General features: G+C 44.6%; 2 protein-coding genes across 2 annotated transcripts; both read right to left on the bottom strand.

The window, feature by feature from the left end:
- Positions 1-6,609: 6,609 nt before the first annotated feature.
- Positions 6,610-10,178, bottom strand: LOC123402260 (receptor-like protein EIX2). Its single transcript, XM_045096161.1, has one exon. The coding sequence runs from the start codon at positions 9,899-9,901 to the stop codon at positions 6,986-6,988; it is 2,916 nt and encodes a 971-aa protein (XP_044952096.1). The 5' UTR covers positions 9,902-10,178; the 3' UTR covers positions 6,610-6,985.
- Positions 10,179-13,223: 3,045 nt separating this feature from the next.
- On the bottom strand, positions 13,224-17,540 carry LOC123402264 (receptor-like protein EIX1). The gene is made up of 3 exons (XM_045096164.1): positions 15,293-17,540; positions 14,678-15,217; positions 13,224-13,255 (listed from the first exon to the last, which is right to left on the bottom strand). Exons 1-3 carry the CDS (start codon positions 17,538-17,540, stop codon positions 13,224-13,226), a joined length of 2,820 nt encoding a protein of 939 aa, XP_044952099.1.
- Between the last annotated feature and the right edge of the window lie 1,643 nt (positions 17,541-19,183).

Here is a 19,183-nt window from a genome sequence, read left to right as displayed (position 1 = left end):
TAAGTGGTGAGGTTGCAGCAGCGGCTAAGCATATATTTGGCGGCTAACTTACGAGTACAAGAATAAAGAGGGGGAAGACCTACGCATAGCAGACGTGAACTACGGATGATCAAATGAATGATCCTGAACACCTACCTACGTCAGACATAACCCCACCGTGTCCTCGATCGGAGAAGGAACTCACGAAAGAGACAGTCACGGTTACGCACACAGTTGGCATATTTTAATTAAGTTAACTTCAAATTATCTAGAACCAGTGTTAAACAAAGTTTCCACGTTGCCACATAACCGCGGGCACGGCTTTCCGAAAGATTTAACCCTGTAGGGGTGCTCCAACTAGTCCATCACAAATTACCACAAGCCGCATAGAAATCCTCGATCACGAAGCTCGCGATCTCGTCGGATTCCCTAGTGGAAAACCTCAACTCTGAGATTACCCAAAGCATCACCGGAATCCCGATGCACAAGATAACTTGTCAAAGGTAAAACTAATCCAGCAAGGCCGCCCGACGTGTCGAGGAACCCGACAGGAGTCGCGTATCTCGTGCTCAGGACACGACGGATGGAAAAGCCTACAGGTACCAAACCTCGAGTTGCCCCGTGGTGGCCCCGCAGTCTGTCCTTTTGGGACCAACACCATCAGCACTGCCCCCCCCTTTATGTAAAATTACTCCTCGGGTAGCGCTAACTCCCTATGCATTTCAGATTAACAGAATTATTATGTTGGGCAAATGTAGAACCAATGTTGGGCCTTGCCAGACCAGCTTTAATCTAAAACGAATTATCAAGGGGTCCCCATAACAACCCCGATCGTGTTAGGAGCGCTCAATTATGGAACATAACATCGGTAGCCGAAACTAAGGGGGCAAACGTGGAACAAAACACCAGGCTAGAAAGACCGAGCCTTCCACCTTTTACCAAGTATATAGGTGCATTAAATTAAATAGCATTAATATGGTGATATGACAAGGAACCCATGTTTTCACATGGAAGCAACTGCACCTGCAACTAGCAAGGCTAACAACATGGTTAAGCAAGCAATAACATAGCCAATCAGTGGTTTGCTAGGTTGAACAGGTTGAAGGTTTTCATGGCATTGTTGAGAGGCTGATATTTAACATGTGGTAGGCAACGAGACATAATCGATAGAAGCGATAAAACTAGCATGGCAATGATAGTAATGGTATCTGGGGAAATGGTCATCTTGCCTGAGATCCCGCTTGAAAGAAGAATGACTCTGTGAAGCAGACGAACCGACGTAGTCGAACGGGTCCTCACATCCGACATGCTTGCGGAGCTCTATCGAGACGGGGGAAACCGGAAACAAGCATCAACACACGATATTCACCACACGATGCACAACATAAATAATGCATGAGCAGCTGAAAACATGCAAGTCACGGCATGACAATCCCCGACAAACAAACACTACACATTAAGTGAAATTCAATATGCAACGAGTTGCATATTGACGAAACTCCACGCGTAGTTATTTAGTTCTATCCTGATTAGATACACGACAATATTAAATGTGGTTATACATGACAAGAGGTGAAGCTTAATTAAACTACCTATCTAAGCATTTTAAATGAGGTCGGAAATGTCATATAGCACCTCCGAAACGACCTCACATGTTAATTTACAATTCTGTCCAGATCTGAACTAACGCATTTAATTGGTTGTTAAACAGCAAAACAAATAGGTTCACGTGATTCTACGTGTCGTTACAAGCAATTTACACATAGAGATTATCTCCAACGGAGCTACGGTTCAAAAGTTACAAGCACCGCAAGATATGATGGCATGAATGCAATATGTGTGCAGTTTTCGATCTGAAGCCATATTTCAGACTTAATGAAAATTATACTTCATGAAAGTGCAGTTTTCGGTCTGAAGCCATATTGACAGCAGCAAAACATATAGCTACAGGACTCCAAATGGCATGAAAATTCAAAGCACGCTAGAGAAAGACAAGGGCTACTACTAACTCCATTGCACCAACCTCAAAAGAGCTACAGATCACAAGATACAAGCAAGACAAGACAACAACAAAATATAACAGATTCCAGACTTGGAAATATTTCAGCTCCTCCAAATCAGCACTATTTCTAGCAACTTGAGGGCAATCAAACCACACCTAAACATGTATTTTTATTGCAACTAAAAATAACAGGGGCTAGACTAAACATCAAAGAACAACTACCTAGTTGACAACTCCTACAAACGAAGAACGACATAAATCCTACGAAATAGACAAGAGGACAACACGGCAAAATATCGCGCAAACTAACTTACTCAAAAGCTAAATCTAATTGCATAGAAAAATTCCATGGATTTTTTTACTCCGAAAACATATAAAATATGTGGGGTTGCACAACAAAAATAATGCCACACATAAATACGAGATAATAACCTATACACGGATAAATAAACTAGCGGCAATCCCTACACGCAAAAATACCAACGACCGCTCTAAAATACATGGAAAATAGGTTCCTAAAATATGGGTATTTTACCGATGGCGTACGAGCAACCCGGTCTTGCGCGAAAAATAATTACGGACACTATCTTATTGAAACAGCACGTTAATCTATGCATTCGACACATCAAACAACGTCAAACAATTATGCAAGTTTTATAATCGGATTCTACGCGAAATTCTACACCAAAAGCATATACAACTCATCGCGATCCGACTTACGGATTAAAAACTACGGACGATCTAATATACGGATATTTTTCTGGAATTTAATTAATTCCTAAATATCCCTAAACGAAAATAACTACCGGGCCGAAATCCTCTCCTAATGGGCTACAGATCACAGCGAGCAACACTTAGCTAAAAGGCGCCTCGGGCGCTGGTTAGGGGGACAGGCTTACCTGGGGGCATCTTGGGCCGGCTCGAGGTGGCCTTGGGGAGGAACCGACGTCCACCTGGGCCACTGCGGGGGCGCCCTGGCCTGGGCCGGCTCGAGGCCCAGCCGAGGCGGGACGCGGTCAACGCGGGATCGCAGGCACGCCCTCCCGTCCTGCTCGGGACGCAGCGACGGCGCAGCTCGCCGGCGAGGGGCCCTGGATCGGCGAAGAGGCCGGGGAACGGAGGGGGAAGGCGGATCCACGGCGGGGATCGCCGGATCTGCCCATTCCCGGTGGCGGCCGGGGCACAAGGTGGCGCTGGCGAGCAGAACGGGGGGCGGGAAATGGAGCTGCGGGGCCATGGCGGCGGCTCGCTTCCTGGCAGAGGCTGGTGGCGGGGTAGGCGGGGCGGCGCAGAGGCGGTCGGGAAGCGCTCCGGCGAGAGAAGGTGCGCCAGGGACCGGCGGCCGGGATGAGCTCGGCTGGCTCGAGCACGGGGGAGCCCGGGAGCACGGGAGTAGAACGGGCGGCGGCGCGGATCCGGGCTTGCCCGGGCCCGATCTGGGCTCGGCGGGCCCGCGGTGGCTGGGACTGGTGGGAGGAGAGAGAGAGCGGGGGGGATAGGTGGGGCGCACGGAAATCGAGGTAGGGCTACGGTGTCCCTTAGGGGCAGTTTAGGGGTGTTTAAATAGGGAAGAGGGCTAGGTTAGAGGGTATCTGGGGGTTTTTCGACCCTCTGATCGTGATCGTGCGGTCCGATCGGAGAGGCGGGTTAGGGTTAGCTGTGTAGAGTGGAGTTGGCTAAGATGAGAGGGAAGACGGGCGACCCGACAACGTATTTTAAAACACCGACAGACGTCCGACGAATAACCGAAGACGGTGCCGCTACGGTCGACCGTTCGGGTACCAGACGGACTCCGATCGCGACGAAATTCGACAAGCGGCCTAACTATAACTAATCACGACCGCATGCCAAGTTTCACCTCGATCAGATAAAGTTTTACGCACACTTTTAAAACAGGGTTTGACGATGCCGCGGGCGCGTGCGTGTGCGGTCGGGCTCAGAACGGACAACGACGAGAACCGGCAACTAACAACGGATGCAAGTTTGAAAACTGGCGGCAACGGGATACCGATGCAATGATGTCATGTCTTCATAATTTTTTTTGAATAGCGACCGATCAAATGCAATTGTGAGATTATGCAACTGAATAGTGCTAAAACATTATTTTTCACTCACAATCATCTAAGATAGTAGATTGTTCATTCCATCACAAATTACTTAGCCTCTATGGATATCTTATATGATATTGAGTAGGTAAATAATCAAATGGTTCATGTAATTTTATTTTTCATCCACATGGTGATTTAAGGCTAAACCTCGTATATAAAACAATTTGACGCTATTATATAAAAAATCACAAGCCATACCTGTAATAGGGAATAAAATTGAACCATGGAACTGTATATATAGTTAGCAGCATGGCAGCGGTGGTTTGGGCCTAGCTATGACAGCCCGAGACCGACGTTTCAGAAGATTTCCTTTTTTTTCCGTCTTCGTCGTGTGTCTATTTTCTTTTGTCGCATATCGTTCCTAAACATTTTCACAGAAAATGATTGAAAGGAAGATAGAAAAGGATGGATGGGGAAAAATTGCAGAGGAGAAATGGGAGAGCATACCATAAAAAATAATATTTTTACATGTCAAGCCACATGCAAAAATTCAATTAATCATTGGTCAATCTAACTTTTGGAACATTGAAATGTAGGGTACACAAGAGAAGATTTTTATAGAAGAAATTCCACGACACCATTGGGAACAGAACAATTGCCATCTTACATCTTTCAAAAATTTCAATATATATAATGCGACATTTCAGAGAAGTTTTGGAGGAAAGCGAACATGAAGTGTGCACATGCATTTTTGTTTCTTTGCGTTATTACGGCCCTGTTTGGAACCACCCAGATTATATAATCTGGTTTTTATAATCTATTGTATTTCCAAACAGGACAGTTTATATTATAGATTTTATAAACTAGATGACCAGATTATTATAATCTCATAATCTCCTCTACCCCAGCTAAAATGAGATTATGGATTACAAATGACGTGTTATCCTTGTAAACTTCAAGTGAATTACGCAGTGCCACCGTCACTTTCCTATTTTTCCTTGTAAACTGAGGGCAAACATGTCATTGTACAATTTAAAAGCTGGTTTACAGTTTATATAATCTGGCCTCCAAACATGCCCACCTGGATTATTTTTATAAACCAGATTATATAATATATGTTCATAATCCAGATTATTATAATCTATTATGGTTCCAAACAGGGCCTACATTAGACCTTAATTCCAACATTCTCCTATTCTGATATCTGTTTAATTCATGTGTGAGGATGACCTTGGTAGATGTCATAGGTTTCCAAAGCATTGTCCTTTTGTGCTATATTTTGAATATAATTGATTTGTGGGCCAAAACATGTAGGAAACCAATAATGAATATAACAATATATTTTACATTTGTGGGCCAAAACATTGTCCTGCGCAGCCATCACCGGCAAGGACGGAGGAGTCGCCGACGACGGAGCCCGCAGCGCCAGAACGCGTCGCGCTCTCCCTGATGGCGACGGGAAGCCATTATTCGATCGCAAGCCGCCTCCAGCCCTAGCGATCGAGGCTTTGTTATCGATAGCGATCGTTTCTTTTTCTGTTACCGCCGGACTCTCATGGTCAGACGACACCTTAGAGCGTGCGTTCGGGCTCACGTTCGTGCACAACTGGGCCGTGTACCCAGCTGTGACGGGCCCAATGCTAGAAACCGACCCATCACGACCCAGCAGAGCGTTCAAACGAGCCTCCCGCACCTCACGGATCCTTGGATCCCGATCGGCCGGAGCTGCCGTCGTCGGTCACGACGGCCCCGCCGGTCGGTTGTTTTTTCGTCGGATCGGTACCTTCTTCCACGTGTTGAGGAAGTCTGCTAGAGTAAGCACTGGCAATTGCACCTTCGGTAATGTACCCTTCCATGGCCGCACCGCAGATGCCGATGTTTGCCCGGTGAACGATGCGGCGGAGGACCTCCACCCTGTCGTCGCCTAGTCCATCCCAGGCGCTGTCGTTGGGAGGGACAACCTCGTTGATGCAGTTTGCCACATGCTTTTCTGAATATCCAACCTGTATAGATTCCCAAATTAGGTCTGACGGCGTCGGCGAACTCACCTCCGGCTGATTGAGATCGTCGTCATCATCCTCATCGTCGTCTGTAAGCACCCAAAACCGGCCACCCACCCGCCTGTGACCTCCAGGCCGGGGGCTAGCGGCGGCGGCGGCGGCGGCCGGGGCCATCAGTCGCCCTGTCGCCCTCTCAGTTCCAATCTGATGTGGGTTACAAATATGTTACTATAAAGCAGAGGCAGACAACTGACACAGTTCGACAGTTTGACAATGGTCAGACTGAACCAAATAATCCAACAGAGATGAAGCTTTGAAGTTGTAGTCAAGTGAGCAGTCTACGTCATCTGTAAAAATACATCGAACGGTTCTGTGCAAAAACAGAGACCATAGTACTGCCTGGGTTCTTCTCAAAATCAGAATTGAGCATCTTCTAGGCAAGAACAAAATCATCATCATTCTTGCCATCACCGGTTTCACCCTCCATATCTTTGCCATTTGAGTTATGCCCGGGGTATCAATGTTTACTGTGGAATTAATATAAAAAAGAAAAGCGCCAACAACAGAAGACACATAGAAATCACATCATATACACAAACCTCAGTTGATGGCACGCACCTAGAATTCATAGGTGTGCATGACTAGTTCCAATACAATGCACCTTTGAATACATACATGTGTGTGACTTGTTCCAGTACAATACACTGGAATATCAATTGATACATTCATGATAAATCTCCAGAGTATGTCAAATTACATGTCTAGTACAATACAATACGAAAAACAGCATACCAATCTCAGTCCATGGAATGCACCTTGAATACATATCCTGACTAGTACTAGTAGTCTAGTACAATACCTAAACATTGACTTATACATTCATGATAAATCTCAAAAGCATTTACTGAATTATATGAGAGCAAACCAATAACCTGTGCTGGTCATCTCATCTCCTTCTACCCATTAATTTTACCTCTCAAGGAAGCCGAGGTAACAGCCACTTGCACATAAGCCCAATCATACAAGCTGTCGCAGAACGAGTACCAAGCAGTTCTCCATCTCCTCTTGAACAAGAAGGTGCACAAGACCACCCAGAGACCCATCATATATCCAGAACCCGAGGCAAGGAAAAATGAAACCATGTTGCCGCTTGCATCTCCCTGGTGCTCTCGAATAGCTAGCTTGGCCTGTGAACAATTCCACGAGAGAGGAGGACCGCAGAGGCCCGGATTGCCGATATAAATAGATGCCGGGTCTTCGAGTGTTTGCAGTTGATTTCCTGTTGGTATCTTTCCTCTCAGATTGTTGTAGGACAGGTTCAAGCGACTGAGTGACATGAGAGCCGATAAGCTTGGAGGTATTTCACCAGACAAATCATTGTGTGATAGGTCGAGTGACTCCACTTGAATTAAGGCACCAACATTGTCAGGGATTTTTCCATCGAATTTGTTCCATGATAGGTTCAGGTTCTTCAGTTCCACAAGATTGCCGATTTCTTCAGGAATCTCTCCAGTAAGACTATTACAAGATAAATCAAGATTGAACATGTATATGATCTCTCGTGTATAAAATCTCTCTTGACCTTTCGTGAGTATCGTGAAATTCTCAGTATAGTCAATTTCTTGATATGCAATACTTCCTCTTTGAGTAGCTAATGCATTCTCAAGATCAAAAACGTTATTGCTTGTTCGTGTCATGCCTGTCCAATTAACAATAGATGTCGGTATGATCCCTGATATATTATTGTAGGCAAGGTCCAAATTCTGAAGATCAACAAGCTTCGTAAGCTCGACAGGAATGTGACCACGAAACATATTGGATCTCAGTCCTAAGAAAGACAAAGATGACAGCTTCTCCCCAATCCATGGTGGTAAAGCCCCAGAAAATTGATTGTGTCCGAGATCAAGAAAGATGAGTTGTGGGCATTTTCGCAAAAGCAAAGGAAAATCACCCGAGAGGTTGTTGTCTCTTAAGCTTAGATTAACAATGCTCAGATCTGGCATATTTGTGCTGGACTTGTCGACTAGGCAATCAGTAATTGATCCATTGAGGTTATTTCTTGATAGATTTAACTTCCGCAATAATCGCAACTTGCACAAAGAAGATGGAATGGCCCCAGAGATCATGTTGTCATATAGAAAAAGTGTTTCAAGCCCTGGAGCTCCAAAGTCTAATGGTAGTGGCCCAACTAGATTGTTCCAACTGAGATCCAGGTCGGTTAGATTGATGGGAAGTTTAGGTATTGGACCACCAAGCTGGTTAGAACTGAAATCCATTACCTTTGCTCTCATAAATTCCATTGTTGATGGGAGCACTCCTGTAATTTGATTATTTCGAATATTCAGATACTCTAGTGAGGAAGTTGCTATCCAAAACCAACCTGGTACCATGTCATTTATGCTTGCGTATGATATATCAAGACTCACCACGGGTGTTTGCCATTTAAGCCACATTGGGAATTTAGGCCCTAGCTGACAGGACTGAAGTTCAATCCAATTTAGGCTGAAAGGAGGAACCCAAGTTGGACTCACTGTGATGGCAATGGAGTTGTCTGACAATATCAATTTCTCTAACATAGCTAGACGTGATAAATGGCCTTCATGCATGACACCGTCCAGGTTATTAGAGCTAAGGTCCAACATCGTTAGCTGTTTGAGATCTCCTATCCACACCGGGACATGACCAGTGAGTTTGTTCTCAGCAAGAACCAGCCATCTCAAGTTTCTCAAGGGCTCTACTATTGTAGTCGGCAGGCTTCCAGTCAGATTGCTATCCAGTAGAACCAAGTCTTTTAGTTTATTCTGTGAACAGTTTGGTAATCGATGGAATAACTCTGCTATACTCCCGTTTATATTGTTCAGAGAAAAATCTAATGTATCCAAATTACATAGGTTCTTTAAGTTGGATGGTATCATGCCCACAAGGTTGTTAGCTTGTAACCGAAGCTCCACAATCGAGGTCATATTACCTATCTCGTCCGGAAACGGGCCATAGAAACCACTAGACGAGATATATAGATTTTTTAGGCCAGTTAGATCCCAAAACCAGTTAGGGATGCTACGCTTATGGAAGTTGTTGCCCGCAAGGTCGAGTGTTTCAAGAGATGTCAAATTTGAGAACTGAATAGAATCAGGGCTACTTCTAAGTTGGCAATTGACAAGACGGAGAACTTTCAGAGTTGGAAGCATGTTCACAACCGGAAGCCAGCGAACAATTGCACTGAGGTTCACCCCAGTCATATCCAGGTGCTCAACCGAAGTTAACTGGGATAACCAGGTGATATCAGTGGAATATGTGTCTGAGTAGGAGTCAAGATTTAGGTACCGTAAGTTGGAGAGATTACCCAGCTGCGGTGGTATCCTTCCAATGAACTGTGAGCTTGATAGGTCGAGATATCTCAGCTGATGGAGAGAACCCATGAACTCCGGTATTTGCATCTCATCAAACCCGTTGTAGCTGAGGTCGAGATACCGTAGGTGTTGTAAACGAAGCAACGAGGAGCTTATGTTACCTGCTAGCACCTCCCTTTTCTCCCCATAACTTCTTATGTTGCCTCCTAGCACCTCCACAAAATCAGGGCCTCGGAGATCGAGCTTGACAACATGGCCGGTTCTGTTGCTGCAGTAGACGCCCTTCCACCGGCAGCAGTCGTCACCCTTCCAAGACGAAAGGAGGTTGGCAGGGTCTGATAGGCCTGCCCTGAAGGCAAGAAGGGCAGACCTCTCACCGGCAACACAGCTGGCGACCGCATCGTTTGGATGCAGGGCAGATAATGTGTCCTCCGTGGTGCTCTTGGCTTGAGTGAACAAGAGCAAGGCTATGGCTATTTGGATGCAGGAGAAGTGAAGTGTGTCCATTGGAGATTTTGCCATGTGAACATGTGGTCTTCTTTTCTCCCGATTCAGGTATATATGTTCTTCTTGAGAGTTGAGATAGGAGACCAATGAGGAATTTCATGGAAGGCGCTGAGCGCAGTTTTTCCACAACTAGTCGGCTTGAGGGTCCACATATATAGTACTATCATAGACTTTGGGTCTTTGGAATTTAATTGGAAATCGCTGGATGGTACTGGAGCATCAATTGACAACGGTGTGAAGCCAAGTGCAGATTTTCCACAACTACTTGGCTTAAATTTAATGGAAGTCGCTGGATGGTACTGGAGCCAAGTGCAGTTTTTCCACGACTACTTGGCTTGAGGGTCCAGGTATTACTGTCATGGACTATGAATTATTGGGAATGAAAATTAGAATATATATGTAATCCGAAATGTAAATATTCTAAGAATACTTACAGGACAAGTGGTGAATTCCGTTGGTAAGAGAGATCCCACCATCACCCATCTAGGGCCAAAATCAAGATTGATCTGAAAGAAACAAATCCAAATATTCGAGACGGAGAATACTTACAGGACAAGAAGGAAGGCTACAGCTGGGGCAGGGGAATGTGGAAGGGGGCGACCTTGCGATCTGGAGGCTGGCGGTGCCGGCGACGACGACGATGGAGACGCCGTCGAGCGGATCCGCCGGAAGAACTCTCCGTGACACGCCTCCTTCCTGCTTCCCAGCGGCTGCCCCGCCGCCTCGGCTACTCTGCCGGCGCAGGTCGGCGGGCATGTCGGAGTGAGCAGATCTACCCGTGCTGTCTCTTTTTGTTTTACATAGAAAATGCATTAATATCGATTACAACTGGCCTTTCTATTCCAAACACATCAAAGATATACTCCCTCCCTCCGTTCCTAAATATAATTAATCTTTTAAAAATTTTGCTAAGAGACCACATACAAATCAAAATGAATGAATCTATATTTTAAAATATGTATATATACATTTGCATTTAGTTTTTTAATAAAATCTTTAAAAAAACTTATATTTAGAAAGGGGGAGTACACAGCTGAAAAAACAGAAGAAATAAGACTGTCCCAGTCATCAATTACTAGCCTCTAACGACCCCAAAAACAATATCCAAATTACGAAAAAGTTCTTCAAAACTATGCCTTGAATAAGGAATATAATGCATAAGCATTGTCGTTGTTTGGTCGAAGATCTTAGATTTTCGTCTCAGAAAAGTTTGAAATCATTGAAAAACAATGTCTTCAACATTCATCAAGGTTATTGTCAAGTACAACCAATAAAGTCAACCTTAGGCTTTTACCCTCAGAATTGATACTTGGTACTTGAGAAACACCAAAAAAAGCAGTCCTCGAGTGTTGTCACCCCTGCTTGCCGAGGAAGATGATGCAAGTAACCAAACACCTCGCACATAGTTTTCTCCGCATTCAATACATCCTTTCACCAAAGCTTCATGACCTCCATCTATGCCTTAGAAATCTTGACTTGGACATGTCTCATGACACAAACAAAGCTTCGCGTAGCACCCTCTTGATGCCGTGCTGGTTGATAATATGAGTGCCCATGATTGAAACCTTTCCAATCTAGATATCCAGGGGCAACATACAATAATCCAATAGATCTCCGACATGAAGATCAAAACTCGTGAGCGGTCAGATACAAGAATGCCGACATCCGATAGAAAGACGACTTGGCGAAAGAAGAGTGCTAGGGCCAAACCACCACTGTCGTGCTGCTAACTCCACCAGCCGACGACCACGGCGGAGCCGGCCGCCTGTGACACCGCCGCCCTCATCACGCCTCGCTTGAGCAGCTAGATCGCCCCGTCTGCTGTCCGACGACTCCGACCGCCTATCGGTACACCACCTCGACACTTGGCACACCTCGTCATGCTGTTGTCGTCGACAAGCTCCGGCGTGTGACCACGTTGTTGCGCTTGCCGCCAGCGTTGCATCCAGGTCCGTTTGCATCGGCCCATGCCAAAGGCCCTACGCGAGGAGACGAGACCACCCTGCCGTCGCTGGTGCCGACTGGGCTTGGCTTGGCCGCGCCTGGTGACGAGGGAAGGGAGGGAGGAGGAGGTGGATCCCCTGGGGCGGCGTCTGGTTTACCTCCGGTGACACATATGCAATAACATGTGTACTTAGCCACTTATGCAAGTGAAGGAACCTGTGCTAGATGTGGGGCAACTCAAATTAACTGAAGCAATACATGTTAATAAAATAAACATGACACTTAGATCGTCAGCTTACGTGGCTGAAATGTACCCCAAAATCCAATAAACACACACACAGAAGGATGCACAACAGCACTTGGGCAGAAATATAACACGGTCATTACCATAGGGGGGGTTACAGTTCGACAATCCGACAATGATCAGGCTCAACCAAATAATCCAAGAGCACTGAAGCTTTGAAGTAGTAATGAAGCGAGCAATCTATGTCATCTGTAAATGAGATAATGGACGTGAGTATGAGTATAAAAAACATCAGATTTTTTTTTTGAAAAGGAGGAAACGAGGCCCCGGCCTCTGCATCAATCGATGCATGCAGCCATATTATTAAAAATCCAAAGTAACAAAATAGTTCGAGATAGGCCTGAAGGCTGAAAAATAAGATGGATCTGAAACTAAACAAACTCTTAAGAAACACGCACATCCGGCGTAACTAATAGCAGACTACGATGCCTATACACCTAGTCTATTACTAGCACGCCATCCAAACCGGTTGAAGATAACACGTGCGACCATCTCCCACCGGTTGCACCCAGTAGCCATAACCTCCCTGTTGTCTGCAAGACTGAGTGATGACCACGTACGGATCCAGGACGTTGCTCGGAATATGACCTGCAAAAAATTGTTGAATTTCTTACCATTAAATATTATGTCGTTTCTGGTATTCCATATAGCCCACAAAAGAGCACATATCCCTATTCTAATAAGTCTAGATAGTTTAACGTCCACTCCATTGAGCCACGTTGTAAACATTGAATTGATGCACGTAGGTGGGATCACGTTAAAGGCTATATGGATAGTGCGCCAAAGTAGTTTTGCGAGGGGGCAGTCCAAAAACAAGTGTCTGATAGTTTCATGTTGATCACAATAACAACAATTGGATCTACCTCTTCAACTACGCTTAATTAAATTATCTTTGGTTAATACCACACATTTTATATGTAGATGGTTCTATGCAGGAGTAACAAACAAAATAGAGACCACCTCTTTCCATGAAGACCTCAGCAGGAGCAAAAAATGACTTCCATTTTCTCTCCATAGTATTTTTCTAGGTTCTTCACAAGTATTGTTCTTGAAGAATCAAACATCTTCCAGGCCAGAACAAAATCAGAATCAGCTTCTATCACCGGTTTCACCCTCCTTATCTTTACCGTCTGAGTTTTGCCCGAGGTATCAGTATTTACCATGGGGTAAAAGCACATTGAAAAAGAATCATAAATTATTAAAAAAAGCACTAACAACCGAAAAGTATCCTTAAAATCAAAGTCTTCATGTGGTTTGTGCACAAGAAGGTGATTCTCACTAAGAGTAATCTGGCTAAACGCAATTGAGGGAGGGGGGGATACACGATGTAGCTTCTGTGATAATGAGGAAAACATTAAACATCTTTTTCTCCAATGTCCACTTGCGATAATTCTATGGCAGACAGTTCGTATAGCCTTTAACATTATGCCTTCAGATAGCAAGACACGTTGTTTGGAACGTGGCTCAGACGCATTTGTATAGGAGTATGTGCACTTCTTTAGAGTATATGGAACACATATAAATTGTTTGCAGGTATTACACAGAGCATCGGCGTTGATCCGTACATGATTATTACTCACTCCTACAGAAACCAAGGAATTGTGATGCACCTTTTTGCGGAAACCGGAGACCCATCACATATCTGTACATGATCATCACTCACTTATGGTTCTAGATATGTGATGCACCTTCTTGTTCAAGAGGATGGTACTATAAAGCAGAGGCAGACAACTAACACGGTCATTACCACAGGGGGGATACAGTTTGACAATTCGACAATGGTCAGGCTCAACCAAATAATCCAAGAGAGCTGAAGCTTTGAAGTGGTATTGAAGCGAACAATATGTCATCTGTAAATCAGATACTCGGACATGGGTACAAAAGCATCCAACGACTATATGCAGGAATAACAAACAAAAACAGAGACCACCCCACTCCGCCAGTCGATGGACGAACCTAGAATTCATACATGTGCATGATTAGTTCGAGTACAATGCACCTAGAATACACACGTGTGCGTGACTTGTTCCAGTACATACACGGTAATATAGATTGATACATTCATGATAACACTTTTGCTTCGGTACAACCCCCTCCCCACAAAACGTATAAAGGAGAATGTATATCCACCTCGTATTGTACATTATAGGTCGCCGTACGTATATCCACCTCATATAGTATACGTATGACGGCCTATACTGTATAATACAAGGTGGGTATACATTCTCCTTTATACGTTTTGTGGGGGAGGGGGTTGTACCGGAGCACACCTCTCATGATAAATCTCCAGAGTATATCAAATTACATGTCTAGAGCAAGCCAACAAGCAATGCTGGTTCTAGTACAACACAAAAAACAGCATACCAATCTCAATCGATGGCATGCACCTTGAATACATACATATCCTGACTAGGTCTAGTACAATACTCGAACATCCATTGGTACATTCATGAAAAATCTCCAAAGCGTTTATTAAAGTACATGAGAGCAAACAAAGAGCCAGTGCTGGTGATCTCATCTCAGCTTCTACCCATTAATTCTACCTCTAAAGGAAGCCCAGGTAACAGCCACTTGCACATAAACATGGTCATACAAATTGTCGCACAGCGAGTACCAAGCAGCTCTCCATCTCCTCTTGAACAAGAAGGTGCAAAAGACCACCCACAGACCCATCACATATCCAGACCCGGTGGCGAGGGAAAACGAAACCATGTCGCTCATTGCATCCCCCTTGCGCTCTCTGGTAGTTGGAACTTGCTCGGGATGTGAACAATTCCATGAGAGAGGAGAACCGCAAAGGCCCGGGTTGCCGATATAAATAGATGCAGGGTCCTCAAGTGTTTGCAGTTGATTTCCTGTCGGTATCTTTCCTCTCAGATTGTTGTAGGACAGGTTCAAGCGACTCAGTGATGTGAGAGTCGATAAGCTTGAAGGGATTTCACCGGACAAATCATTGTGCGATAGGTCAAGTGACTCCACCTGCATTAAGGCGCCGATATTCTCAGGGATTTTTCCATTGAATTTGTTCCATGATAAGTTTAGGCTCTTCAATGCTACAAGAGCGCTGATTTCTTCGGGAATCTCTCCGGTAAGACTATTACAAGATAAGTCAAGATTCACCATATATATGATTTCTCCTGTATATAGTCTCTCTTGACCTTTTGTGAGCACTGTGAAATTCTCACTGTAGACAACTAGTACATTGTCATTAACCCCAGATATATAATTGAAGGCATACTGAAGATTATCAGAGTTACCTCTTGTTTGTGTCATGCCTGTGCAATTACCAATAGATCTCGGTATGCTCCCTGATATATTGTTGTATGCCAGGTCCAAATATTGGAGATTAACAAGCTTCGTAAGCTCGACTGGAATGTGACCATGAAACATATTGGATCTCAGTCGTAAGAATGACAAAGACAGTAGCTTCTCCCCAATCCATGCTGGTAAAGTCCCATAGAACTGATTATTGCTGAGATCAAGAAACATGAGTCGTGTACATTTCTGCAGCAGCAAAGGAAATGCGCCCGAGAGGTTGTTGTTTCTTAAGCTTAGATTAGTGATACTAAGACCTGTCATGCTTGTGCTGGACTCGTTGACTAGGCAATCAGTAATTGACCCATTGAGATTATTTCTTGATAGATCTAGCAGCTGCAATGATTGCAACTTGCACAAAGAAGATGGAATGACGCCAGAGATCATATTATTGTATAGAAGAAGTGTTTCAAGTCTTGGTGCTCCAAAGTCTAATGGTAGTGGGCCAACTAAGTTGTTCTGACTGAGATCCAGGCCGGTTATATTGATGGGAAGCTTAGGTATTGGACCACCAAGCTGGTTAGAACTGAAATCCATTCCTTTTCCCCTCATAAATTCCATTGTTGATGGTAGGACTCCTGTGATCTGATTATTTTGGACATTCAGATACTCTACCGAGGAAGCTGATATCCAAAACCAATCCGGTATCATGTCATTTATGCTTGTGTTTGATATATCAAGACTCCATACGTGTGTTTGCCATCTAAGCCACGTTGGGAATTTAGGCCCTAGCTGACAGGAACGAAGGTGAATCTGTTTCAGACTGAAAGGAGGAACCCATTTTGGACTCACTCTGATGGCTATGGAGTTGTCTGACAATACCAATTTCTCTAACATCTCTAGACGTGATAAATGGCCTTCATGGATGACGCCATCCAGGTTATTAGAGTTAAGGGCCAACGTCGTTAGCTGTTTGAGCTCTCCTATCCACACCGGGACATGACCAGTGAGGCTGTTATTAGCGAGATACAGTCGGCTCAGGTTGCTTAATCTTTGTACCGGTATAGATGGCAGGCTTCCAGTCAGATTACTCTCCGCTAGAAACAAGTCTTGTAGTTTATTCCATGAACAATTGGGTAATCGATGGAATAATTCTGTTATACTCCCGTTCATATTGTTCCCGGCGGAAGCCAATTTCTCCAAATTACATAGGTTCTTCATACTGGGAGGTAACATGCCCACAAGGTTATTATATATGAAATCAAGCTCCACAATGGCGGTCATATTACCTATCTCGTCTGGAAACGGGCCATAGAAACCATTTTCCCAGATATATAGGTACTTGAGGCTAGTTAAATCCCAGAACCAGTTGGGCCTGCTACGCTTATGGAACTGGTTATCTGAAAGGTCGAGTGTTTCAAGAGATGTCAGATTTGAGAGCTGAAGAGAATCAGGGCAAGTTCTAAGTTGGCAAGCGGAAAGACCAAGAAATTTCAGAGTTGGAAGCATGTTCACAACCGGAAGCCAGTGAACAATTGTACTGAGGTTCACCTGAGACATATCTAGGTGTTCAAGGGAAGTTAACCGTGACAACCAGCTGATATCAGTGGAATATGTGTCTGAGTAGGACTCAAGATTTAGGTACTGTAAGTTGGAGAGATTACCCAGCTGCGGTGGTATCCTTCCAATGAACAGTGAGCTTGATAGGTCGAGATATCTCAGCTGATGGAGAGAACCCATGAACTCCGGTATTTGTATCTTGTAAAACCCGTTGTCGCTGAGATCGAGATAGCGTAGATGTTGTAAACCAAGCAAGGAGGAGCTTATGTTGCCTGCTAGCGCCTGCCTGTAATCATCAGAGCCTTGGAGATCGAGCTTGACAACATGACCGGTTCTGTTGCTGCAGTAGACGCCCTTCCATCGGCAGCAGTCATCGCCCTTCCATGACGAAAGGAGGCTACAAGGGTCTGATAAGCCTGCCCTGAAGGAAAGAAGGGCAGACCTCTCACCGGCAACACAGCTGGCGGGCGCATCGTTTGGATGCAGGGCAGATGTATCCTCTGTGGTGCCCTTGGCTTGAGTGAACAAGAGCAAGGCTATGGCTATTTGGATGCAGGAGAGCTGGAGCGTGTACATGATTGTTTTTGCCATGAACATGTGGTCTTCTTTTCTCCCGGGTCAGGTATATGTTCTTCCTGAGATAGGAGACCAATGAGGACTTTGGGGCTAAGAATTTCATCGAAGGCGCTGGAGGAGTGGAGCTGAGCGCACTTTTTCCACAACTAGTCGGCTTGAGGGTCCACATAGTACTACTACCTCCGTCACGGTTTAGAAGGCGTGCATGCAAATTCTCTAAGACCTAGGTGGTTATTGATTGGTTGTGAAATGAGTTAAAAAATAGCATTCACACTACGCATGCATATAGAAGTAGTACAACGGAGTACTAATTAGCTGCTAGGAGTAAATGCAACGTGCCTTAATCTTTGTCTATTTTGGAAACGCACGCAAGTCTAACTGTGCCTTTTAAACCGTGACGGAGGGAGTATTTGTTTTCAGATTTGAGACCAATGAGGACTTTGGGTCTTGGAATTTAATGGAAGTCGCTGGATGGTGGAGCATCAATTCAAAACAGTGTGAAGCCAAGTGCAGTTTTTCCACAACTAGTACTTCCAGGACAAGTGTGAAGCTAAGTGCAGTTTTTCCACAGCTAGTATTTGGCTTGAGGGTCCATCTGTACTACTGTCAAGGACTATGAATTATTGGGCATGAAAATTAGGATATGGAGTATATATGTAATCCGAAATGTAAATATTCTAATAAGAATTCTTACAGAACAAGTGGTGAATTCCGTTGGTAAGAGAGATCCCACCATCCCCCATATAGGGCCAATATTCTAATAAGAATTCTTACAGAAGGGCGAACCCAATCCCGTCCATCTCCCTCGGCGGACAAGAAGAAAGGCTACAGCTGAAGCAGGGGAATGTGAAAGGCTGGCGGCGCCGGTGACGAGGATGGAGACGCCGTAGAGCGGATCCGCCGGAAGAACTCTCCACGACACGCCTCCTTCCTGCTCCCCCGCGGCTGCCCTGCCGCCTGGGCTAATCTGCTGGCGCAGGTCGGCGGGCATGTCGGAGTGAGCAGAGCAGGCAGCCCACACCGTGGGGGTGAAGATCTGCCTGTGCTGTCTCTTTTTGTTTTACACATAGGGAATGCATTCATATCGGTTACAACTGGCCTTTCTATCCCAAACACATTAAAGATATACTCCCTCCCTTTCTAAATATAAGTGTTCTAACAAAATTCGCTAGGAGATCACACACGAAGCAAATGAATGAATCTACACTTTAAAATATGTCTATATAGTTCCCTCGTGAAATCTCTAGAAAGACTTATATTTACGAACGGAGGGAGTACACATCTGAAATAACAAAAGAAATAAGACGCTATCCCGGTCATCAATTACTAGCATCAGCAACACTCTAACCACCCAAAAACAATATCCAAATTACGAAAAAGTTCTTCAAAACTACGCCTCGAATAAGGAATATAATGCATAAGCATTGTCGTTGTCCGGTCGAAGATCTTGTATTTTCATTCCAGAAAAAGTTTGAATTCATTGAAAAAAAATGTCTTCAACATTCATCAAGGTTATTGTCAAGTACAACCAATAAAGTCAACCTTAGGCTTTCACCCTGAGAATTGATACTTGGTACTTGAGAAACACCATAAAAAAGCAGTCCTCGAGTGTTGTCACCCCTGCTTGCCGAGGAAGATGATGCAAGTAACCAAACACC

The sequence above is a fragment of the Hordeum vulgare genome, chromosome 6H, assembly GCF_904849725.1.
Source record: "Hordeum vulgare subsp. vulgare chromosome 6H, MorexV3_pseudomolecules_assembly, whole genome shotgun sequence".
NCBI classification, from domain to species: Eukaryota; Viridiplantae; Streptophyta; class Magnoliopsida; order Poales; family Poaceae; genus Hordeum; species Hordeum vulgare.
Note: the sequence above shows the minus strand (reverse complement) of the source record. Positions and strands in the feature narration are given on the sequence as shown.

Bases quoted from the DNA above. Each gene is read 5' to 3' on its own strand.
- LOC123402260 (XM_045096161.1), bottom strand. From the start codon at position 9,901: ATGGCAAAATCTCCAATGGACACACTTCACTTCTCCTGCATCCAAATA.
- LOC123402264 (XM_045096164.1), bottom strand. From the start codon at position 17,540: ATGGCAAAAACAATCATGTACACGCTCCAGCTCTCCTGCATCCAAATA. The intron at 15,218-15,292 runs GTCAAGAGAGAC...GTCTTACCGGAG, and splicing joins TTTCACAGTGCTCACAAAAG to AGATTCCCGAAGAAATCAGC. The intron at 13,256-14,677 runs GTAGAATTAATG...CAGACGGTAAAG, and splicing joins TACCTGGGCTTCCTTTAGAG to ATAAGGAGGGTGAAACCGGT.